The sequence below is a fragment of the Scyliorhinus torazame genome, chromosome 6 (genome assembly GCF_047496885.1).
Source record: "Scyliorhinus torazame isolate Kashiwa2021f chromosome 6, sScyTor2.1, whole genome shotgun sequence".
NCBI lineage: Eukaryota > Metazoa > Chordata > Chondrichthyes > Carcharhiniformes > Scyliorhinidae > Scyliorhinus > Scyliorhinus torazame.
Genome location: NC_092712.1, coordinates 85,571,639 through 85,597,416, shown reverse-complemented (window position 1 = coordinate 85,597,416; position 25,778 = coordinate 85,571,639). Strand labels below are relative to the sequence as shown.

At 46.9% G+C, this 25,778-nt stretch overlaps 1 protein-coding gene across 1 annotated transcript; it reads left to right on the top strand.

Moving 5' to 3' along the window:
- Nucleotides 1-179: 179 nt before the first annotated feature.
- Nucleotides 180-20,461, top strand: LOC140424870 (phthioceranic/hydroxyphthioceranic acid synthase-like). The gene is made up of 6 exons (XM_072508408.1): nucleotides 180-255; nucleotides 9,605-9,758; nucleotides 10,293-10,453; nucleotides 12,593-12,796; nucleotides 13,884-14,065; nucleotides 14,184-20,461. The coding sequence occupies exons 1-6, from the start codon at nucleotides 198-200 to the stop codon at nucleotides 19,758-19,760; spliced, it is 6,336 nt and encodes a 2,111-aa protein (XP_072364509.1). The 5' UTR covers nucleotides 180-197; the 3' UTR covers nucleotides 19,761-20,461.
- The last annotated feature ends 5,317 nt before the right edge of the window (nucleotides 20,462-25,778 follow it).

Here is a 25,778-nt window from a genome sequence, read left to right as displayed (position 1 = left end):
GTTGGCTGAATTTGCTCTGTGCTGTAAGCATTCCAGGACTCTATAATTGTCAGTCCTTGTTACGTTGTTCTACATTCTTAATGGAGGCAGGAATATCACGAATGTGCTCAGCAACCTGATAATAACCAAATATTATTTGAAATAGTTAAAATTTTGCTGTATTCTCTTTTTTCCCCTCTAGATACAAACAATGAAAAATGGAAAATAAAGGTGAAGAAATAGCAATTGTTGGAATAGGATGCAATTTTCCTGGAGGTAAGTAAATGAGGATTGGAATTACGTATGGTTATTGACATTATTATACAATGCAGATGAATTAGGGCAGATTTTACTCTAATGCTTGAGCAGAAAGGACTACTTGCACACAGGTGAGATTAATCACTCGCCCATCATGGGACCAATTAATTTTCTGTCCATTTAATTGAATAAAAATGCAGCTTCCCCTCCCGAGTCGCTATGTGGGTGACGCTTGATAATCCTTTATGCCCGCGTACAGTACAAATCAGAGAATTAACCGTGAGGTCTGGATTCTACGATTTTGAGTCTAAGTTCCGACACCTGCGTGGGAACCGTGGTGTTTTACGACAGAGAAAACGGCGCAACAGCTGCACGGATTCAGCTATTTTAAATGGGCTAGCACCATCGGAACATGAAATGCAATCAATTCCATTGAAAACGGTGCCGGATTCGCCGGGTCCGTGATTGGTGCAGCCGCACTTAAACGGTCCCGCCCCCAACACACACCATTCCTGTCAACAGAAGCTCATCTGGAGTCTCCGACGGCATGCCTGGTCTGGCAGGTCCTCGAATAACAGGCAGTGCCGGTACACACGCGGCCTCATGCGGCGCCTCCTTGCCACTTCCTCCTCCTCGGCCTGTTGGCGGCCGGCCCTCCAGCCTGTGTAGCTACCACCTGCCCCTCTGCAGCCCAGTGCTCTCCTGCCCGGTCCTCTGCTGGCTGCTCTGTTGCTGCAGATTCCCATCCTCTCAGAGTGGCCGCAAGGCATCTCGCAGAGCAGCGACCATCAGTACAGTGGCCAGCATGGCAACACGGTGGTGCAGAGGTTTAGCCCTGCTGCTTCACGGCGCCGAGGTCCCAGGTTTGAGCCCGGCTCTGGGCAGTGTCCGTGTGCACATTCTCCCCGTGTTTGCGTGGGTTTCGCCCCCACAATCCAAAGATGTGCAGACTAGGTGGATTGGCCATGCTAAATTGCCTCTTAATTGGAAAAATGAATTGGGTACAGTGGCCAGCATTGCTGGTTGAACGACAAATGCCATTACCTGCAGGGGGTGGAAGGCAAACATGTTAGCATGGCGCATACTCCCATACCCAATCAGGTTCCATGGGCTACACGGTGACCCCGGTTGGCACTGAGGGCTCAGCCCCCGCATGTCCCTCCGTCACCCCCACGCCCCTGCCCTGTCAGTGTTCGGCACCATCGGGCCCCTGGTCCTAGCGCCCGTCCCTGCTGCCAGGGTTATCGTTGGCTGACACTGCCCTCATTGGCGGCTGCCTTGGGTGGTCGCCCGGTGAGTGGTGGCCGCTTGAGCGGGGTGTTTGGGGGCGGGGGGGCGCACTGTGACGGGGGTGGGGTGCGGGAGTAATCGCACCCATACGGCCGGTGTCACTGTGTAGAACCAGGGGCCGAGGTGGGTGGTCAGTGGGTGCAAAGCAAGATGGCCACCATAATGGCGGTCGGCACCTGGTCACTGTCCCAGTCCATTGGCTGCTCGGCCTGTACCCCCTCCCATCCCCAGGCCCTGGCAGGGGGGTCCCCGCCGCAGCCAGCATGGCCAGTGTCCGGGCCGGCAGCTCGCAGTCACTCCATGCCATTTCCTACCTGCTCTCTCTCTCGCTCAGCAGCGACGATGCCAGGTTCATGGTTTTTGAGACCATAAGTGAACTACGCCATCGGGAACCCGGCCCATCGGAGGCGGTGAATCTCGGAGGTCCTGGAGAACAGGGTGTCAGGCCTGCTAATGATATGCCTACTGTACTTTAACCCCACGCGGTGAGCGATGCATTTACGCCATTTTCGGGGTGCAGGAGCATCGCGATTTGGGGTCAAACTAGCATCTACCCCAATTTTGGAGTCGGAAGCTATTCTCCGCCCATTCGCATTTCGCGATTTTGGGGTTGGCAAGCGGAGAATCCCGCCCTAAGTGTTGACACCAATGGAGAATCCGTGGACTTTTCGGACCAAAAACCAGCGCCGCACCTGGACCAATTCCGCTACCGTTGAGGCACAAGCACAAGTGAACCACGCCGTCAGGAACTCGGCCCATCAGAGGAGGGGAATCGTGGACTCCCTGGGGATTACCAGGTCGGGCCCGCTAATGATATGCAAAGGGTGCCCACTGTACATGCAGAGGGAACGCATTGACACTGTTTTCGAGGTGGAGGAGAATCGCAATTTGGCGTCAAATCGGCCCTTGCCACAATTTTGGTGTCGGAACCACTTCTCTGCCAAATCACATTTCCCGATTTCGGCGTTGGCTCATGGAGAATCCCGCCCACCGTCTCTCAGGATAGTGATAGATACTAATCCTTAGACTATCACCTTTTAGATAATCATGTCACAGAGGAGACAGCATCAAGGTGCCTGTGCACATATTCCAGAGGTACATTGGGCTGTGTCTTTCTCTTTGGAACCTGTAGAATGAAAAGAGAATCATCTGACTCTCATGAGTCTTATATAGGGTAAGTCTTTTTAAAATTCATTGACGGGATGTGGGTGTCGCTGACTAGGCCAACATTCATTGCCCATCCCTGGTTGCCCTACAGAAGGTGGTGATGAGCTGCCTTCTTGAACCACTGCAATCCCCGAGGTGTAGGTATACCCACCGTGCTGTGAGGGAGGGAATTCCAGGATTTTGACTCAGTGACAGTGAAGGAACGACGATATATTTCCAAGTCCGGATGGTGAGTGACTTGGAGGGGAACCTGCTGGTGGTGGTGTTAGACCATAAGACCATAAGACCATAAGACATAGGAGCGGAAGTAAGGCCATTCGGCCCATCGAGTCCACTCCACCATTCAATCATGGCTGATTTCATGGCTGTTCCCAGGTATCTGCTGCTCTTGTCCTTCTGGTAATGGTCAGGGATTGGACGGTGCTGCTTTAGGAATCTTGGTGAGTGCAGCCTCTTGTGACCATGGTCCCCAGTTTGCATCTTGGAGAACTGCCAGAATGTCAAAAGAAAGGCACCAGGAAGTTGAACAGCAATAGACTTTTGCGCTGGTAATCTAAAATAGTTAAATGGGTAAACGAATTGACACCATAAATGTGCAGAGCATTAAATCCACTTTGTGATGTGTTTTCGCCTTGGATTACCTGGCCAGCGTCAAAGTTGACCTGCTGTTCATGCAGGACTGTGGAATACTACACCTCGGCAACGATGGACAATGGTCGAGCTGAAGGTATCACAGGCCATTGATCTGGTCAGGAGTAAATTATTGCTGTTCATCTGGCCTGGGTACTCTGTTGCGGGAGAGCAACTGTATGATCCAGCAGGGCTGACAGCAACCTAGATGTCATGTCCAGACTCCTGCTGAAAACGGTAAAAGATCCTAAGCTGCACAACATCTTCAGTAACCCTACAGATGGAGCACTGTGCAGATACAGATGGTTATGGCCAATGTGCCCACCCATTCCAGGATAGACGTCCTGTTTGTGTCCTGAGCATTCACAGTGACATCTACCAATGTGCAAGCCAATGTTCGTCTCTGACCACTGCCTCCTACTGGCTGACTGCCACTTACAATAAGACAAAAGAGTTGGCAAGTGGACAGAGAAACCGAACTGTTGACCCCAGAAAACATTGAGGATCTCAAAAGGGATTTCAAAAGTTGGAGAACTGTGAAATACCTCTTTGAGGGTCTCTGACACAGTGGTGGAAAAGGGTTGAGGTGAAAATCAAGAAGTTTTTCATTCTCAAAGGTGTTCAGAAGGTGATAGAGAGTGGGATGAGGTTGGAGGGGTGGGGCAGGGAGAGGGTGGGAGGGGGGGAGGTTCTGTCGCACTCCAGAGAAACCATGCACAATCTACTCCTTCTTAAGTTGATGGGAGCCGGTGATAAGGAGGATATCCAAGAGGTGAGGAGACAGCAAGCCTTGCTCTTTTTAAAAATAAATTTAGAGTACCCAATTCATTTTTCCCAATTAAGGGGCAATTTAGCCTCGCCAATCCACCTACCCTGCACATCTTTGGGTTGTGGGGGCGAAACCCACACAGACACGGGGAGAATGTGCAAACTCCACATGGACAGTGACCTAGAGCCCGGATCGAACCTGGGGCCTCGGCTCCATGAAGCAGCAGTGCTAACCACTGCGCCACCGTGCTGCCCCGCAAGCCTTGCTCTTTACCTCATAGCCTCAAGTTGACTTTCGGTCCAGCATCCACTCCATATATCAGGATGACATGTTCACAATTCTTCTTCCAAAAGGTACACCAGAGAGAACTCTGTGAACAACAGCCTGAAGGAAGAAGGTGACTCGGTAAAGTCACTGCAGTCAGACTTATTGAGGATCAGCAAATCCATTTATGCCGATTGAATAAAGTGAAGCCCACACACAGCACAACCTCCCCTGTCCTCTATCATCTTAGATGACAGCAAACGGGAGAGTCTGGACAAATGGCTAACTCTGGATGTGCTGACAAAGGCTGTGAAATCTTTTGAGATGAGTAAAACTCCCGGAAGCGACAACTTACTGGTTGAGTTTTATCCAGCTCTGTGGGACTGGATTGGCACAGACCTGCTGAAAGTGTACAAGAGTTGCTTCTGGCTGCAGTGTATGAGAATCCACGAGAACAGGCATTAAAGCTATCATCTACCGGAAGAAGAGACAAAGGGAGGAGATTAGAATTTGGCGGCCAATTTCACTGCTTAATATGGACGACAAAACTCTGTCCAAGGTCATTACCAATTAGGTCAAGTTTGCTCTGGAGTCGGTGATCCACCCTGATCAGAACGAGAAACAGAATTAACATTCCGAGTCCTTTGACTCTTCGTCAGAACGTTTTGATGAAACTCAAACAACTCAAAAAGTTAACATTGTTTATCTCCAAATAGATGCTGGCAGAACTGCAATCTAGCCGGCAGGAAAATCTCTGATAGCCAGGCACTACACACAAATGTAATTGCTATGTCCAGGACAGCAGCTAGACATCTGCCTTGTAATCCAGGACCAGGAGATGGCCTGTGACAGAATATTGCGCACTGACATGATGGATGTGCTCTCCAAAATGGGGTTGGGGAGGACATCTGCAATTGGATTCAACTGCTCTACATAAACATTGGCAGCTCAGTTTCAATCAATGGGTGGTGTGAATGTTTTAGGATTTCTGACCTGGATGATTAATTTTACCAGTCTATTTCTGACTGAGCCACCTAAACACAACAGAACAACTCTCAATAGAGGGAGATTACTCTTCCAGCTTAGAAATTAGTTAAATAGCTTTCAGTTCCATTCTGGTGGGAATTTTCCAGGTAAGTCGCTCAATATTAAATCGTTACTTTTTAAGCGTGAAGCCTTGTTAGGTAGGACATTCCAATGAGCATCTCTGAATTTTAAACTTTCTCAATGAAACAAATGCACAGTCAATCTTTTGTGGGGTTCTTTTGCAAACATTTTAAAATATAAAACGGAGTTACAGAGTATACAAAATGTACATCTGCTAACAGATTGTCATTATTAAGTCTGTTGATAGTTTGTCCTTAGAACATGGATATCCAGATGTTTCTCTTACACGGCAACATGGTGGCACAGTGGTTAGCACTGCTGCCTCACGGCACCGAGGTCCCAGGTTCGATCCCGGTGCTGGGTCACTGTCTGTGTGGAGTTTGCACATTCTCCCTGTGTTTCACCCCCACAACCTTAAAGCTGTGCAGGCTAGGTGGATTGGCCACACTAAATTGCCCCTTAATTGGAAAAAAATAATTGGATACTCTAAATTTATATTAAAAAAAAGAAGTTTCTCTTACTAAAACATTTTTAATAGAGTAAGAAAAACATACAAAATTCTCAAGAGACTTGTTTGACGAAACAGGCAGGCGAGAGGACATCTTGACTACACTGTCTTGCAGAAGAGAAGAGTGAGTGCCGGCTCTGTCAAATCTTTTTATACATTTTCGTCCCCTTTCTCTAGAAGAGCCTGATTGTAAATAGCATGCATTATGCCAACTTAGAGACGACTATTCATATTGTAGATTTATATATTTTTTAATAGCCTGATAGTAGATAGCATTAAACAGGCCATCAAAGATGGTTATTCACAGGTATAGATTCGCTACCATTTTTTTAAAAAAGAGGTTGTTTACAGGACATGTTAGTTCTGTGTTTAATTGTAGTGCTGGTGTCAATACATCTTGATATATGGCCCGACTAATGTATTTGAGCAACATGTCATCTCTGTGGTCTCTCGCTTAATCTTTTACTGTTGAGGTTGGGAAGGATTTTATGTTTATTAATTCAAGATCCTGGTGTAAAATGTATCCTATTTGTTACATTTCTTGTTTAGGGGAGTTTGAATTATTCCTAATTCTATTTGTTATGTTTCTACCCCAATGGGAATTAGGAATTCTGAAAGACATTTGTACTATATTGACTTTACTTTCCTTGTGTTCACACTCTGTGCACCAGAATCAATTCCTGGTCCTCAGTTCTATTCATACATAAAGCTTTTGTTTTTACTTTACCTGACTGTGTGACATCATGTGCAAGATCTGGATAGAAGGGGAAAAAATGTGCCCAGCATTACCCTCATCCTGATGGCCATCTTTGGGTGCGGCTGCATCAAACTGTGTATGAACCCTCAGTCTGTAAACATCAAGTGTCACTGCAAGCTGAGGTTCCACGTTCCCTGGTGTTGCAAAGGATGGATCTGGTCATATTGCCATGGAACACTCCAAGTAGTTGGACTGTGTCCCATCACTTGTCCCTAGTGGAAATGTTTATCCAAAAGAACACCTTTGACCACAGGTCCATCAGACAGTATGTTTCCCACAACATTCTGGAGATCCTGTGGAAATTATAGAATTATAGAATTTACAGTGCAGAAGGAGGCCATTCGGCCCATCAAGTCTGCACCGGCTCTTGAAAAGAGCACCCTACCCAAGCCCACACCTCCACCCTATCCCCATAACCCAGCAACCCCACCCAACAATAAGGGCAATTTTGGACACTAAGGGCAATTTATCATGGTCAATCCACCTAACCTGCACATCTTTGGACTGTGGGAGGAAACCGGAGCACCCGGAGGAAACCCACGCACACATAGGGAGAACGTGCAGACTCCGCACAGACAGTGACCCAAGCCGGAAATTGAACCTGGGACCCTGGAGCTGTGAAGCAATTGTGCTAACCACAATGCTACCATGCTGCCTAATAATACTATAGTAGATGGTAGATCCTGTTAGATCATTCCCTGAGCAGACTGTCATTTGGCAGAATGTCTGATCGCCAGAATTTCCAAATAAGTACCAAGATGTAGCTTGGCTGTTGAAAAGTGCACTCTCCATCAGACCCTTCATGTATGCCCGAAGTCTCTGCACCACCGCATGCTGTCCTCAAAGCGGCTGTGATGGGGAAGAGACTCACACACCTCCTTCAGGGTCTGGAAAGGGATGTAGTGGTTTTTGTCAAGGTTCATCTTGTGTAGTTCCGTGACACAGGACTCTGTGCTCCACAGGATGTTCCCAGGGACCCATACCGAGACAAATATCAACAATAGGAGGTCGTGTCTCACTAACTTGATAGAGTTTTTCGAGGAGGTCACTAAGATGATTGATGCAGGTAGGGCAGTAGATGTTGTCTATATGGACTTCAGTAAGGCCTTTGACAAGGTCCCTCATGGTAGACTAGTACAAAAGGTGAAGTCACACGGGATCAGGGGTGAGCTGGCAAGGTGGACACAGAACTGGCTAGGCCATAGAAGGCAGAGAGTAGCAATGGAGGGATGCTTTTCTAATTGGAGGGCTGTGACCAGTGGTGTTCCACAGGGATCAGTGCTGGGACCTTTGCTCTTTGTAGTATATATAAATGATTTGGAGGAAAATGTAACTAGTCTGATTAGTAAGTTTGCAGACGACACAAAGGTTGGTGGAATTGCGGATAGCGATGAGGACTGTCGGAGGATACAGCAGGATTTAGATTGTCTGGAGACTTGGGCGGAGAGATGGCAGATGGAGTTTAATCCGGACAAATGTGAGGTAATGCATTTTGGAAGGTCTAATGCAGGTAGGGAATATACAGTGAATGGTAGAACCCTCAAGAGTATTGAAAGTCAAAGAGATCTAGGAGTACAGGTCCACAGGTCATTGAAAGGGGCAACACAGGTGGAGAAGGTAGTCAAGAAAGCATACAGCATGCTTGCCTTCATTGGCCGGGGCATTGAGTATAAGAATTGGCAAGTCATGTTGCAGCTGTATAGAACCTTAGTTAGGCCACACTTGGAGTATAGTGTTCAATTCTGGTCGCCACACTACCAGAAGGATGTGGAGGCTTTAGAGAGGGTGCAGAAGAGATTTACCAGAATGTTGCCTGGTATGTAAGGCATTAGCTATGAGGAGCGGTTGAATAAACGCGGTTTGTTCTCACTGGAACGAAGGAGGTTGAGGGGAGACCTGATAGAGGTATACAAAATTATGAGGGGCATAGACAGCGTGGATAGTCAGAGGCTTTTCCCCATGGTAGAGGGGTCAATTACTAGGGGGCATAGGTTTAAGGTGAGAGGGGCAAGGTTTAGAGTAGATGTACGAGGCAAGTTTTTTACGCAGAGGGTAGTGGGTGCCTGGAACTCGCTGCCGGGGGAGGTGGTGGAAGCAGGGACGATAGTGACATTTAAGGGGCATCATGACAAATACATGAATAGGATGGGAATAGAGGGATACGGACCCAGGAAGTGTAGAAGATTGTAGTTTAGTCGGGCAGCATGGTCGGCACGGGCTTGGAGGGCCGAAGGGCCTGTTCCTGTGCTGTACATTTCTTTGTTCTAATAGCTGAAGGATTATCAACTCAGTGAAAGACACTTTATGGTCTGCGTGAAACTTGTTGGCCTTCCAGTGCAAAGAGTTATCCATGACCAAGTGTGGTAAACTGGCACATTCTGAGAGCTAGGACTACAAGCTGAGGGAGGCAGTAAAGCTTGGTGCATGCGCCACAAATGGTGCAATGGGGAAAATTGTTTCAGTCCTTTCAGCCAAAGTACATTGAGGACTGGTAACTGTGTGGAACCCCTTGGGCTGGCTGCTGCACATTGAATGTACATGGTAAATATCACGGGCTGGATTCTCCACTGGCAGGATTCTCCGTTGTGCCAGCAGCGCACCCACGCCTGGGGATTTCCAGACAACATGGGGCTGCCCACAATGGGAAACTCCATTGGCTGACTGGCAGGACGGACAACCCCGCTGTCAGCGGGGGTGCGCTGCACCAGAAGAAAACTGGAGCGGCGGGTGGAAAATCCCGCCCCACATATATCGCAATTGAATCGAGACATGTCAGAACCAATGACACTGTCTTTCTTCAGACAATTTTACTGACGTATTTAGAATTATTTTAATACATGTGATTCCCGTCTGAATTCTTGTGTTTTATTTTCAGGGGAAGGCATTGACAATTTCTGGAAAGTTCTTCATGAGGGAAGAAACTGTGTTGTAGATATTCCACCAGATCGATTCGATACTAAATTCTGGCATGACACAGATGACAACAAAGTTGGAAAAATGATCACAAAACGTGCATGTTTAATCGAAGGGTAATGCTGCAGAAAATATTCTACAATAATAACGTCAATGATCAGAGAGTCTTAATGATTATAAATCAACAAAGCATAATCGGCCAATTGAAATGTTTTATTCTTAATCTTGTGATCAATTTGAACTTGGGAGGTAAATGCAGAAGAAAACAGTTTGACTCAATTAAGAAATCAAACAATGTAACCATAAATCATCATTAATTCAAGCCTCTCTCTCTGTTCCTGCATCTCTTTAAAATTGTGCCAATTAGTTTATATTGCCTCTCCTTTTCTTCCTGACAAAATACATCTCTTCACATTTCTCTCACATTTCTAATCTGTCTGCATGGGGTGTGGGGTGTGGTTTCTGGGTTTAACATCAGCAATAGAGCCACAGAAACTCTGGAATAACAATAAATACCATTTCTGCCATTTTTCCTGAGTTTTCACACTCTTCAGCTGAAATTATACCCGATGAGCAGGAGAACATTCCACCCATTGTAAATTCACCTACATGTAGTTAATGTAAACTTGTTATTTTTAAAAATTCACCAGGTTTAATGAATTTGACCACAAGTTGTTCAGCATTAACCAAACAGAAGCCAACAGTATGGATCCACAGCACAAACTTCTGTTAGAGTGCACATACAAAGCATTTGAAAATGCAGGGATGCCTATGGAAGACATCAGTGGCAGCAGAACAGGAGTTTTCATCGGTGAGTTCCATCTGTTACATGGAAACAAACCATTCTGCCCCTCAAACTTGTTCAGCCATTCGACTGGATCTTGGCTGATTTGTATTTCAACAACATTTACCCATCTTTCATAACTTTTGATACCCTGACCAAACAAAAACCTAACTCTTGAAAATTTCAGTTCACAAAGCATCCATACAGCCTGTGGTAGTACCAGGTATTGCGGTACCTGAGCGGCTGATGACCATTGGTTAGACCCAAGAGTCTACCATTGGCTGTATTACGTAGCTCCGCCCTGGAGGCGGGGTATAAGAGATGGTGCCGTCCCAGCAGCCTTCACTTTATGTATCGAAGCTGCTGGGGAAAAGGTTCTAGCAGATTAAAGCCTTCAGTTATGGAATCAGTTCGTCTTGAGTGTAATTGATTGCGCATCAATTTAATCTGCTACAACTTAAGTTGGAAGGATGGAGCTCCGAATCAAACCGGAGTGCCTCCAGCTCAGCCCCTACGCGGATAACTCTGCTGCTATTTTTAAACACTGGCTGATGTGCTTTAAGGGCTGCCTCGACACGGCCGTAGGCTCCCCCACGGAAGGACAGAAGATGCATCTCTTGCGCTCCCGGGTCAGCCCTGGGATCTACCCCCTTATCGAGGAGGCGGAGAACTGTGCTGCCGCTATCGAACTGCTAGAAGGACATTACATCCGCCCTGTAAACCAGGTCTACGCTCGTCACCTGCTTGCGACTAGGCGTCAAAGCCCCGAGGAAATGTTGGACGATTTCTACCGGGCGCTACTGGTGCTGAGCCAAAACTGTGGCTGCCCGCAAGTTTCGGGGAGTGAGCACACGGAACTTTTAATCAGGGATGCTTTCGTTGCAGGTATGAACTCCCCCGATATCTGCCGAAGACTCCTAGAAAGGGACATTCTGGGACTTAGAGAGGCACGGGCCCTGGCAGGGTCCATGGACGTTGCCTACAAAAACGCGCTGGCTTTTGCACCCGATCGCGCGGCGGCCCCTTGGGCTGCGTGGCACCCCGCAGCGGCAGCCCCTCAGACCTTCCCCCTGACCCCGCAAGCCTGCGCGGCGTGACGGCCCACTAACGCCGCCGGGCCCCGCTGTTTCTTCTGCGGGCAGGCGAACCATCCCCGCCCGCGCTGCCCGGCCCGCACTGCCGCCTGCAATGGGTGCGGCAAGAAGGGCCACTTTGTGGGGGTCTGGCAGGCCCGCGCCGTGGCCGCGGTCTCCAGCGACTATGGACTGCCGCAGCAACCCCCCCTTCAGGCCCCGACCGGCCAGCGCTCTCTGCCACCCCCCATCCTAGCGCCACGTGCGACCCATGGGCGCGGCCATCTTGCCCCCCGGACTCCACGCTGGACGGGTGGCTGCCACCATTTTGTACATCGCCGCCGCCATCTTCTTCATCCCCGGACACCATGTGCGACACATGGGTGACGCCATCTTGGATGGGGCCCCAGGCCCCCAGTACGGCCGGCTACACGCTGCCCAACCAGAACTCATAATTGCTTCATCTGGCCTCGGTGACACTGGACCAAAGTCGACCCCGGAGTCGCAACCGCCGTGACCCTCGTCAGAATCACCGCCGAAGCCCAGACGCTCCAGAAGGACGACCAGGCCGCCCGATCGACTGATTGCTGCACTATGAACACTTTATACATATGCTCGATATCACGGTACCTCCATACCTGGTCATACTATACTAAATGCGACTATTAACGCTGGCCACCGCCCCCGCCGGGCTCTTTTTTAATGGGGGGGTGAATGTGGTAGTACCAGCTATTGCGGTACCTGAGAGGCTGATGACCATTGGTTAGACCCAGGAGTCTACCATTGGCTGTATTATGTAGCTCCACCCTGGAGGCGGGGTATAAGAGATGATGCTGTCCCAGCAGCCTTCACTTTCTGTATCGAAGCTGCTGGGGAAAAGGTTCTAGCAGATTAAAGCCTTCAGTTATGGAATCACTTTGTCTTGAGTGTAATTGATTGCGCATCACAGCCTGTTGGGGAAGAGCATTTACACTACTCTTTGTACATTTACTTAATGCTAGTCCACAGCTACAAAAAGAGTCAAAAAGATTATTCTATGAGCACAGGTATACTCCTCAGCAATATATGACACTTTATACTTGGCTTTTTTTAGGACTCATGAATCGTGACTATGAAGGAATTTTAAATAGTCCTGCCAACAAAATCACCCATTACAATGGGACAGGGACATCAATGAGTATCGCAGCAAATAGGATTTCTTTCGCTTTCAACCTTACAGGACCATCATTGGCTATCGACACAGCATGTTCATCATCCCTTGTTGCTCTACACTATGCTTCAATGGCTATCAAGCAAGGTACTAGTAATTATTTCACTTTTTAAGAAGCATGTAAAAACAGAGGAAATAGGAGCATGAAGAGGTTATTTGGCCCTCGAGCCTACCCCACCATTCAGTAAGATCATCGCTGATCTGAATTGGGCCTTAACTCCATTTTCCTACCTGTTTCTCCACCCCCATAACCTTTTGATTCTCTTGGAGGTCAAAAATCGGTCTAATTCAGCCTTGAACATACTCGATGACACAACCTCCGCTGTTCTGTGAGGTCGGGAATTCCAAAGATTAACAATTCTCAGAGAAGAAGTTCCTCCTCATCCTCTTAAATGGAAGACCATTATTTGGAATATGTAATAATCTTTATTGTCACAAGTAGGCTTATATTAACACTGAAATGAAGTTACTGTGAAAATCACCTATTCGGGTACATGGAGGGAGAACTCAGAATGTCCAAATTTCCTAACAGTACGTCTTTTGGGGCTTGTGGAAGGAAACCGGAGCACCTGGAGGAAACCCAAGCAGACATGGGGAGAACGTGCAGACTCCGCACAGACTGTGATCCAAGCCGGGACTCGAACCTGGAACCCTGGAGCTGTGAAGAAACAGTGCTAACCACTGTACTTGTTAAAAACACATAAAATAAAATTGTTTCGCTGTTGAGCTTCATGTGAGCTTCAGGCTGAGAGGAGATTTGATAGAAGTATTCAAAATCATGAGGGGCCTGGAGAGCGTAGATGGGGAGAAACTGTTCCCATTGGTGGAAGAAGCCAGAACCAGAGCGCTCAGATTTGAGGTAATTTGAAAAGGAGCAAAATTATTATTTTTTCCAATTAAGGGGCAATTAAGCGTGGCCAATCCACCTAACCTGCACATCTTTGGGTTGTGGGGGTGAAACCCACGCAGACATGGGGGGATTGTGCGAACTCCACACGGGCAGTGACTCAGGGCCGGGATTCAAACCCGGTTCCTCAGCGCCGCAGCTCCAGTGCTAACCACTGCGTCACATGCCGCCCTTGCTTTGTCAATATTTGTATTACAAACCAACTACTCTTACCAAGCTCAACTTTGCCCACAAAGACTATGTTCAAACTCCATTTTCATCTTTCAGGTGATTGTGAGATGGCTGTTTGTGGGGGAGTGACCTGCATCATTGAACCAAGAATCAATGTAGCACTTAGCAAAGCAAAGATGATATCACCAGATGGAATAAGCAAGCCATTTTCCAGCGACGGTAATGGGTATGGAAGGGGAGAAGGTTGTGGAATTCTTCTGTTGAAGACGCTTACAAAGGTAATACATAATTATCACACATGTTTCTCTACATTTTTATCCAGAATATGCACTTAAATATTGATATTTATTCCAATATCTATTATTGATTTGCCATATCTATTAATCTTGTTAACAGGCTCAGAAGGACCATGATCATATTTGGGGAGTAATAGTCCGTAGTGCAGTCAATCAGGATGGTCGGACAGTCACACCCATCACCAGACCCTCAAAAACACAACAAGAAGAGTTATTGAGAAGTATTTACCCCAGAAATGTTGACCCATCAGAGGTTCACTACATGGAGGCTCATGGAACCGGAACACCAGCTGGTGATCCTACAGAAGCAGCCAGCATATCAAATATCCTTGGGCAATCCAGGCATCCAAACCTACCTCCACTTATCGTGGGTTCTGTCAAAGGAAACATTGGCCACACAGAGTCCGCTGCAGGAGCAGCAGGTTTAATTAAAGTGCTCCTCATGATGTATCATGGAAAAATTGTGCCATCACTCCACTACTCTGAGGAGAATTCAAGCATCAATGCAAAAGCTTTGAATCTACATATTCCTACCAGTGTGAAACAATGGAATGAAAGTTGGATGAAACAGAAGATGGCAGGGGTTAATTCATTTGGTTTTGGGGGAACAAATGCTCATGTAGTAGTAAGGGAGTACCGGCAGGATTCTGTACATAACTGTGCACAAAAACCATTCGAGATATTTGTGCTTTCAGCTGCCTCCCAGAATTCCATTCAGATGATGCTAAAAGACACAAGTCACCAAATAAAGGAAAATGGTGACATTGTGCTCCAGAACCTGGCATATACATCTGCCTGCAGAAGAAGCCACAAAAATAACAGATACAGAAAAGCATTTGTGGCATCTTCTCTCAGTCATCTGCAGCAGCAACTTAAATCAGCCACAAATACTGACGTAACTCAGGTAAAGACAGGGGTAAAGCTAGTATTTGTATTTTGTGGCAATGGTGTTTTATATCGAGGTATGTGCAAACAACTTCTCCAAACAGAAGCAAAGTTCAGGTCACAAATTGAAGAGATAGAACGAATACTCAAACCATACACAAACATCAAATTGCTAGATTTAATTCAAGACGACTGTGCCGACTTCACAAAACCAGACGTAGCACAGCCGGTGCTATTTGCCATTCAGATGGCAATTGTGTCTCTTTTGAAGTTTTGGGGAGTGCAGCCAGATGTTACCATTGGTCATTCTGTTGGGGAAGTTGCTGCAGCTCATTGTGCTGGGATACTTTCACTACAAGATGCTGTAAAGGTGCTTTACCACCGAAGTGTATTACAGTCGACAGTAACAGAAGGGAGAATGTTGGTGGTTAGCAATTTATCCCTGTCAACAGTGTCAGAGAAACTTGATTCATATTCAGGGAGATTGTGCATTGCTGCATTCAATAGTCCTTCATCGTGTACAGTGTCAGGTGACTCGAAAGCAGTGGACGAACTGCACACAGAATTGTCCCGTTCATTTGGTGACAGAAATGTATTCCTTCATATCTTAGATGTTCCGGCAGCATATCACAGTCACTTAATGGAACCAATTTTAAAACAGGTGGAAAAGAACATAGGCAACTTAGAAAAACATGAAACAGAGACAAAAGTAATTTCCACTGTTACTGGACAACTGGTTTCAAGGGGTGACTGTGTCACAGGGGAATATTGGGCCAGAAATATTCGCAATCCTGTTGCTTTTGAACAAGCTATAAGAACTGCAGTTGCAGAAGTGAAAAATGCTGTGTTTGTAGAAATAGGTCCAAGAAGGGCCTTACAAAGGTACATCAAAGAAATTGTAGGGCATGACGCTCTGGTTCTTCCCACAGTACAGCCAGCGAGGGATTATGAAACACTGATTTCAGTTTTATCTAAACTATTTGAACCAGGGTATAATCCTAACTGGAAAAATATGTATCTCGGATGTGAGACTGCTCCAACATTGTATCCTTTCTACAAATTTGATCGTACTAAGCTTCAGGTCAATTTTGAAGACTTTAGGCAAAGTAATGAAAATGCAGCATCTACCACACACCCCTTCTTCTGCAGTTCAAACAGAGATGGCAAGGAATTCAACTACAACCTAACACCAGCAACAGTGCCATATATATTGGAGCACAAAAACAACAATGTCCCTATATTACCTGGCTCTATTCATGTGGAGCTTGGCGTAGCATCGGCCCTGGCAAGTATTGAGCCAAAGATACCACTCAGTTTGTGTCAAATCAGTACTACTTTTTTGAATCCCTGTATTGTGCAAACAAACTCAACTGAGCTCAAGGTACAACTTAGCAAGGAAGACAAAGTGTCCAAGTTTGTTGTTTTTGCATCTTCTGCCACTTATGCAAAGGGCGAGGTTCGTCAAGTACCGGAATGCATTGTTGAAGAAAATACTATCGCTCTTCAAAATATTTCACAAAGGGCCAAGGAAAGGATAAAGGCAGAAGACATCTATGATGAGCTCTCCTCTTTAGGTTTCCAATATGGTTCAGTTTTCAGACGCCTTGGGGATGTGTTCTGTGGAGATGAATTAAAGGAAGCTATAACATGTATTAAGGTACCTGACGAGATTGTGCTGCAGATGCACGATTACCACATTCATCCAGTCATTTTAGATTATTATATGCAAATGACAGCTGTCGTAGCAATGAAAATGTCAAATTCTAGAGCAGGATTCCCGACATCCGTGGGGAGTTTGACAATATGCCGACCAATGCAACAGGAAATGATGATGTATATGAGGACATGTAAAAGCACTGCAGAGTTTTATGAGGTCTCCGGGGGGTTTACAGATACAAAGGGAGCCCTCATTGCAGAACTAAAAAATGTCAGAATTACATTTCTTGGCAAACAGAATTCTTCAGAATTGAAAGACTATTTTTACCAAAATAAGTGGGAGGAAATAGTTCACTTTCCGACAGGTATGGATCATCCTTCTGCCCCCAAATTGTTGGTCTTTGCAGATAACTGTGGAATTGCTGGTAGCCTTCAAAGGTACTTGCACAAGCAGTCCTCATATATTCCTTACCAAGAACCTAAGACATTGATGGATACAGAAATTTCACAGGTTCTAAGGCAGCACAATATAAATGATTTGAGCAGCTTTGATGAAGTGTTATTCATGTGGGGGATGCAAAACGTAACTGCCCAGAACAGCAAAGCAGTGGTGGAGCACATTAGCAGCTGCTGTGAGATTTACCGTCAACTCCTTCAACTAGTTCAAGGGGAAAATTCCACAAAGTCAATCAGAACAATCACATTCAGGACATCAGACAAAACAATAGATCAGATCACGGCAGGCTTTGCGTTATGGGGCATGACCAGATCATGTGCCGCAGAAATTCAAGAGGTTACTTTTCACCTGATTGACATCAGCTCTGCCATTGATGCAGATATTGGGGCATTAGCAAATGCAATTACCTTGCCTGACAATTATCCTGAAGTAATGATTAGGCGAGGAAAGCTGTATACAGGCCACATCACACGGATGCCCAATGAAATGTCTGATAATGTTCACAGCATGGTTCCTTACTCTGGTTTTGAAAATGTTAGTTTCCAAACATTTGATCCCTACAAAGTTGTAAATTTCCATGCAACACCACAGCAAGGGAAAGTGAATGAACCAACAAAACAAACTGTGCATATTAAAATTGATAAAATTTGCATCCATTCATCAGATTACTTTCCAATCAGTGTATCAGAAATGCACTTTGGACAGACAATGTACTGGAACAAATCAATGACAGAGGGGCACAAACTACTTGCTCTAGATTTCAGTGGCACAGTCACAGCAGTCAGCAGTGATGTAAAGACATGTAAAATAGGAGATCACGTTGCTGCATGTTACCCAGTTGCAGCACTTTCCACAGTCACGCTTTCTGCATCTGTTTGTTACAAGAGCAGTAAGATTCCAATGTTGAAGCAGACACCATGTGTTTCATACTTTGTCCTTGCATGGGAAATACTGCACAACATTTTGCCTCGCGTTAAATATCACAAACGTTTGCTAATTGTTTCCATGGAGCCAGAATCATGTCTGATTAAAGTGCTGTCCATGGCAGCCAATGGATTGGGGTGGAGAGTTCAGAATGAATCTCATGACTTTTCACCTGCTTTCACTCATTCTGATGCATTGCTTTTCCTGCCCCCTATTAATACATCTTTAGTTGCAACATCTGTCAACAGCTCTTCTGCTAAACATGTTGTTGTTCTATTTGACAACAACCAGGTGTTTGGTTCTTCGCAAATCATTCCTGGTTGTGAAAAGGACGATGTTTATGTTCACTTTTTGCAGGTAGCTAACATATTTCAGAAGGGATATCTTAGAAAATCTGTGCGTGATATTTACAAGTGGGTGAGATCAATGCATTTCGAAAGAAAACTGCTTGATTTACCAAAAGTTGATTTTCAGCAAGTGATCTCTGATGTGGATGAATGCAGGGCAGAATCATACTTTACCTGCAAAGCTGTTTCAATTGTTGACCTGAAGAGCGCGCAGGCACCAAATAGTAGGATGTCACAGATACAAGTATATCACAGCCAAAAGCAACTTTTTAGAAGTGATGCTGCATATATAGTGACAGGGGGACTTACAGGGCTTGGCTTCCTCACAGTAAATTTCATTGCCAAACATGGTGGTGGATATGTCATTGTTCTGTCAAGAAGCACTCCATCTAATGAGAAGCAGGGAGAATTTAGAAATCTCTGGAATCTGTTTGGGACTAGGGTAACTAGCATGGCCTGTGACATTTCAGTGCTGTCGGATGTTGAGAAAGCCATCAATGCCTTTCATGACATTTTTCCAAAGATTGCAATTAAAGGAGTTTTTCACAGTGCTGTTGTATTGCATGATGGCCTTCTTCAAAGTCTAAATCAAACGTTGTTTGAAAAAGTTCTGAATCCCAAAATTGCAGGTGTCCTGAATCTTCACTATACAACACAGTCCCTCCAGTTGGACTACTTTGTATGTTACTCCTCAATTGCATCATTTAGTGGGAATTCTGCCCAGTCAAACTATTCTGCAGCAAACTCATTTCTTGATTTCTTTGTCCACTATCGGAGAAACCAAGGGCTTGTAGGGCAATCTTTAAACTGGGGTGCGTTAAACCTCGGCCTGTTACTCAATAAGGACAGCACCCAAAGATTTCTCGAATCGAAAGGGATAATGACACTGGAAGTTTCAGAAATTTCTGAATGCCTTGAACACTGCTTGGTATTGAACAGTCCACAACAAGCTGTCTGTAAATTCAATTTCTCGAATTTATATCAGAATGTTGTCTCTCAGAATCAATTTCTCAAAGCACGATTCCTTTCACTTGTACAGGATGAAATCAGTAAAACACAGCTCATCCAACAGCAGGTTTTACCGAGTAATTCAGCAATGACACCTGAGCAGTATGTCATTGCATTGTTGTCTGATGTCAGTAATACTGACCCTGCAGAGTTTACGAAAGAATCATATCTTTCCAGCTTTGGCCTTGATTCCATGCTCAGTATGACAGTGCAGAATCGTATTTATCAGGAAAAAAACATCAACTTGCCACTCGTAACGTTTCTTGATCCAAAGACAACAATACATACTGTAGTGTCACTGCTGGAAGAGAAAACTGCTGTTCAACCACACTTTGGAAAACAAACTCTGCCACTGAACACATCTTTGAGTGATACACTTGAAGAGCTCACCCGGTTATAAAATAATTACTATCAACTGCACTGACGAGAAGAAAGTACTTTCCATGTCTAAAAATAGGAATGCTTTTCCAGCAATTCCCAAACAGTTAGACACAGCGTCTAGATTCTGAATCCTATATTACTCAAGTAATGATCTGGACATTAGTTCACGGTTAAAATATAAATATTTTTACAAAGACATTTGCAGAAGTTTGCCATGGTGACAAGTTCATGGGAACCTCAGATTCTGAGAGTCAGGAAGGACTTGCTGGCTTATTGCTTATTAGGAGGTGATTAATTGGTGACATGTAGATTAGCTATATTCTTTGTTAATTAGCTTCTTTTATTGTTTTCTTTCTATATTAGAGGAAATGCTCACAACTAATGAGAACTGAACAGTAAATCATTCACCTGCAGTGCCTATGAATAAGTATGATTGCTTGGAATGATAGTATATTTCAAATATTTTCCATTAGGATGTTCCAAAATGTAAATAATGAAGTGCACAATATGTTTCTAACACTATTCATCACTTGGGAACATTTTCACTAAATGTTCAGACTTTGTTTGATTGTTACTGTGGAATTCTAGCTGAACATGTTATAATTTTCTTAATTAAAGGGCTAAGTTGAACTATTTTTTATTTATGGTGTATATGGATGTAACTGTTAATGTTCTTATCAAACTGTCCTGCAATAAAACATTTGACTATTGGAAATACAACTGAATACTAATACAGTCTTATGATTATTCAGTTAAGGCCAGTATTGGATGGTTTGAGGTCGGTTTGGTTGGGAAACAGATTTCTCACATCGAAAACCCCCACCCAACCCAAACCCACCTGTTCCAAAAGTTAGAATGGCAGAATGTTAACACGGCACCAGATTATCTGAAGCGAGGAGGTTAGGAACCTGTGTAGGAGACACCTAGTGGGCATGGTGGGTATTGTAGTCAATGAGGAGCCCCGGAAAACAAAGTTTATTTCCTCGGAAATACAGCAATAAAGCAACACTCCAAGTCCCAGACGGGACCATCCCAAGGTGCCAGCTCCCTCTTGGGCCGGCTTTTTTTTAATCTCTGGGAATTAACGAGCCCCACTGTTGGGCCTCCGTCCCTCAGCGGGTGAGCTTGGATTCCACGAGTCTCACAGGGAAATCGATTGGGTTCTCCGGGTGGGTTTTGTGGCGGTTATAATGAGGGGTGGGGGGAGGGCGGCAGCCAGGGGTCAAAAGCCTCACTGGGGGAGGGGGGTCTGCGGGGGAACCGGAGGTCTCAGGGTTAGAGGTGCATTTGTGGCTCTTTGAAGGGATCCGTGGTCTGGGCGTGGGAGGGAAAGAGGTCAGATTGAATTTGAGGTCTCGGTGTCAGAGGACGGGTGGGAAAAAGGCCACATTGTGAAGATAGATTACCCGATTTCAAAAGTTACTCTGACAGACCCTCTGCATCCAGAAAGTAGATGTAAAGACACACTTGCTGTGTCAACCAAACGTTTGTATGTAGTCGCTGTGTTTTTGGAAGTTCTGGCTTCCATTGCTGAAGTTAAGAAGCTAAATAACTATGAGGTTCCTAACTCGTCTCAAAGAACAAAGAAATGTACAGCACAGGAACAGGCCCTTCGGCCCTCCAAGCCCGTGCCGACCACGCTGCCCAACTAAACTACAATCTTCTACACTTCCTGGGTCTGTAACCCTCTATTCCCATCCTATTCATGTATTTGTCAAGATGCCCCTTAAATGTCACTATCGTCCCTGCTTCCACCACCTCCTCCGGTAGCGAGTTCCAGGCACCCACTACCCTCGGTGTAAAAAACTTGCCTCGGAAATCTACTCTAAACCTTGCCCCTCTCACCTTAAACCTATGCCCCCTAGTAATTGATCCCTCTACCTGGGGAAAAGCCTCTGACTATCCACTCAGTCTATGCCCCTCATAATTTTGTAGACCTCTATCAGGTCGCCCCTCAACCTCCATCGTTCCAGTGAGAACAAACCAAGCTTATTAAACTGCTCCTCATAGCTAATGCCCTCCATACCAGGCAACATTCTGGTAAATCTCTTCTGCACCCTCTCTAAAGCCTCCACATCCTTCTGTGTGGCGACCAGAATTGAACACTATACTCCAAGTGTGGCCTAACTAAGGTTCTGTACAGCTGCAACATGACTTGCCAATTCTTATACTCAATGCCCCGGCCAATGAAGGCAAGCATGCCGTATGCCTTCTTGACTACCTTCTCCACCTGTGTTGCCCCTTTCAGTGACCTGTGGACCGGTACTCCTAGATCTCTCTGACTTTCAATACTCTTGAGGGTTCTACCATTCACTGTATATTCACTACCTGCATTAGACCTGCCAAAATGCGTTACCTCACATTTGTCCGGATTAAACTCCATCTGCCATCTCTCCGCCCAAGTCTCCAAACAATCTAAATCCTGCTGTATCCTCTGACAGTCGTCATCGCTATCCGCAGTTCCACCAAACTTTGTGTCGTCTGCAAACTTACTAATCAGACCAGTTACATTTTCCTCCAAATCATTTATATATACTACAAACAGCAAAGGTCCCAGCACTGATGCCTGCGGAACACCACTGGTCACAGCCCTCCAATTAGAAAAGCATCCTTCCATTGCTACTCTCTGCCTTCTATGACCTAGCGGCGGCCCCCTGGGCTGCGTAGCATCCCGCAGTGGCAGCCCCACAGACCTGCGCTGTAAGACGGCCTGCTAACTCCATCGGGCCCCGCTGTTTCTTCTGTGGGCAGGCGAAGCATCCCCCCCCGCGCTGCCCGGCCCGCGCCTCCACCTGCAAAGGGTGCGGCAAGAAGGGCCATTTTGTGGGGGTCTACCAGGCACAAACCATGGCGGTCTCCAGCGACTCCGGACCGCCGCGGCAACCTCCCCTTCGGGCCCCAGGTGGCCAGCACTCACCGCCGCCCCCCTATCCTAGGGCCACGTGCGACCCACGGGCGCGGCCATCTTGCCCCTCGGACACCACGCTGGACGGATGGGCGCCAACATTTTGTCCATCCACGCCGCCATTTTGTCCATCCCCGACCACCATGTTGCTTTCCATGTGAGACGCCATCTTGGATGGGGCCCCAGGCCCCCAGCAGGACCGACTACATGCTGCCCGATCACAACCCGCACTGCTCAAAGAAGAATTAGTTTGAAATTTCAACCTGAAGTTAATTAATGTTTTGTTATATACGTGAATAAGAGATTATTAGAGTTAAGATTCAGATCAGTCATGATTTACAGACCTCGACCCTGAACGCATGCGCCCCCTGATGGAATTCCCCCTCCCTCACTGCCCCAAGGCACTGAAACGCTGCCTCGGGTTTTTCAGTTGTTACGCCCAGTGGGTCCCTAACTACGCAGACAAAGCTCGACCCCTAATCCGGTCCACAACCTTCCCCCTGTCGACGGAGGCCCGCCAGGCCTTCTGCCGCATCAAAGCAGACTTTGCAAACGCCACGATGCGTGCCATCGACGAGTCCCTCCCCTTCCAGGTTGAGAGCGATGCGTCCGACGTAGCTCTGCCCGCCACCCTCAACCAAGCGGGCAGACCCGTGGCCTTCTTCTCCCGTACCCTCCATGCTTCGGAAATTCGCCATTCCTCAGTCGAGAAAGAGGCACAAGCCATAGTAGAAGCTGTGCAACATTGGAGGCATTACCTGGCCGGCAGGAGATTCACTCTCCTCACGGACCAACGGTCGGTTGCTTTCATGTTCGATAATGCACAACGGGGCAAGATAAAAAACGACAAGATCTTACGGTGGAGGATAGAACTCTCTACCTACAACTACGAGATCTTGTACCGTCCTGGGAAGCTAAACGAGCCTCCCGATGCCCTGTCTCGCGGCACATGTGCCACCGCACAAGTGGACCGCCTCCGAGCCCTCCACGAGGACCTCTGCCACCCGGGGGCACTCGTTTTTTCCACTTCATTAAGACCCGCAACCTGCCCTACTCCATCGAGGAGGTCAGGACAGTCACCAGGGACTGCCAAATCTGCGCGGACTGCCAAATCTGCGCGGAGTGCAAACCGCACTTCTACCAGCCAGAGAGGCGCACCTGATAAAGGCTTCCCGTCCCTTTGAACACCTCAGCATGGACTTCAAAGGCCCCCTCCCCTCTACCGACCGCAACATATATTTCCTGAACGTGATTGACGAGTACTCCCGGTTCCCATTCGACATCCCCTGCCCCAACATGACCGCAAACACCGTCATCAAGGCCGTCTAGGGTATCTTTACACTGTTCAGGTTCCCCGCGTACATACACAGTGATAGGGGGTCCTCCTTTATGAGCGACGAACTGCATCAATTCCTGCTCAACAGAGGCATTGCCTCAAGCCGGACGACCAGTTACAACCCCCGGGGAAACGGGCAGGTACAGAGGGAGAACGGAACGGTCTGGAAGACCGTTCTACTGGCCCTACGGTCCAGGTATCTCCCAGTCTCCCGCTGGCAAGAAGTCCTCCCGGAGGCCCTCCACGCCATCCGGTCTCTGCTCTGTACAACCACCAATCAGACATCTCATGAACGTCTCCTTGTCTTCCCCAGGAAGTCCTCCTCCGGGACCTCGCTCCCAACCTGGCTAGCAACACCCGGACTCATCCTGTTTCGTTAGCACATGCGGGCGCACATGTCGGACCCGTTGGTCGAGAGGGTCCACCTGCTGCACGCTAACCCCCAATACACCTAAGTGGCGTTCCCTGACGGCCGGCAAGATACAGTCTCCCTTCGGGACCTGGCGCCCGCCGGAACCCCACGTGCACCTGAACCATTACCCCCCCCCCCCCCGCACCCCCCACAGCACCTCACTGGAGGGTCAGTCCTCCGTCACTCCTGCCTAGCCCCTCCCACCCACCGACGCCCCCACAGGCGCCCCCCTCTCGGGCCAACCGTTGGCCCCACCAGCGCTGTCTAGGGGTAACGAAGCTGCCATGGAGGCCGACGCCACGCTCCCGGAGTCGCAGACGCCCGGACCCCCACCAGAATCACCACCGAAGCCCAGACGATCCAGAAGGATGACCAGGCCACCCGACCGACTGATTGCTTCATTGTAACTGTAACTGTAAATGAACACTGACTGTATATATCTTCCACGCTTGTAAATATTCTCGACAACTCTGTAAAGAGGTATCACGGTACCTCCGTATCTGATCATACCATGTTAGATGCAATTGTAACCACTGGCCACCACCCCCGCTGGACTCTTTTTTAACATGGGGTGAATGTGGTATTATCAGGTATTACAGTACCCAAGAGGCTGAAGACCATTGGTTAAACCTAGGAGTTTATCATTGGCTGTTGGTATGTAGCTCCGCCTTGACAGGTGGGGTATAAGAACCAGTGCCGTCCCAGCAGCCCTAATTTTCTGTACCGAAGCTGCTGGGGAACAGTTCTAGTCGATTAAAGCCTTCAGTTATGATACAACCTCGTCTTTGATTGTAATTGATCGTGCATCACAGAGGACGGATTCACCATCCAGTGAAGTAAGAATGGTGGGCAGGCTTTCAAAGCTGAAGGGCCAATAGGAGGATGGCATGGCAGGTAAGTGTGGGAAACAACACCTTAAAATGGAGGCACTCTCCACATTTTTCCAAGTTAAAGTTAAAAGTGGATTCAACACTGTGATAAGAGGGAGGCTCTCTAAAGGGTGGCCTCGAGTGGCGGCTGAATGCAGGCAGTCTTAGGGGGTGGCGACTCAGCCCGCCTAGAGTGCTTGTCTCTCAGTCTGCCATCAGGAGGCCACCTCGAGGCAACAAAATTGTCCCCACCACTTTCTGGGACCTGTAGGCTATAAGAATTTTCTTAGTGCTAACAGTCTTTAGAGTTCTGACCCAGGAAATACATAAGTATTGAGATCACACTCTAAAGCTTCAGTTCAGCCATTAAAAATATTTATTACTCTTTTCGCAATACATTTAATATACTGTTAGTCAAGTAATAGAAACTACGGAAGTATGGAATTACAAATATTTGATACCTGCAAGCCACCCAGGAATGGTTGGTTCAGCATTGATGGTAGTCTTCAGTGACT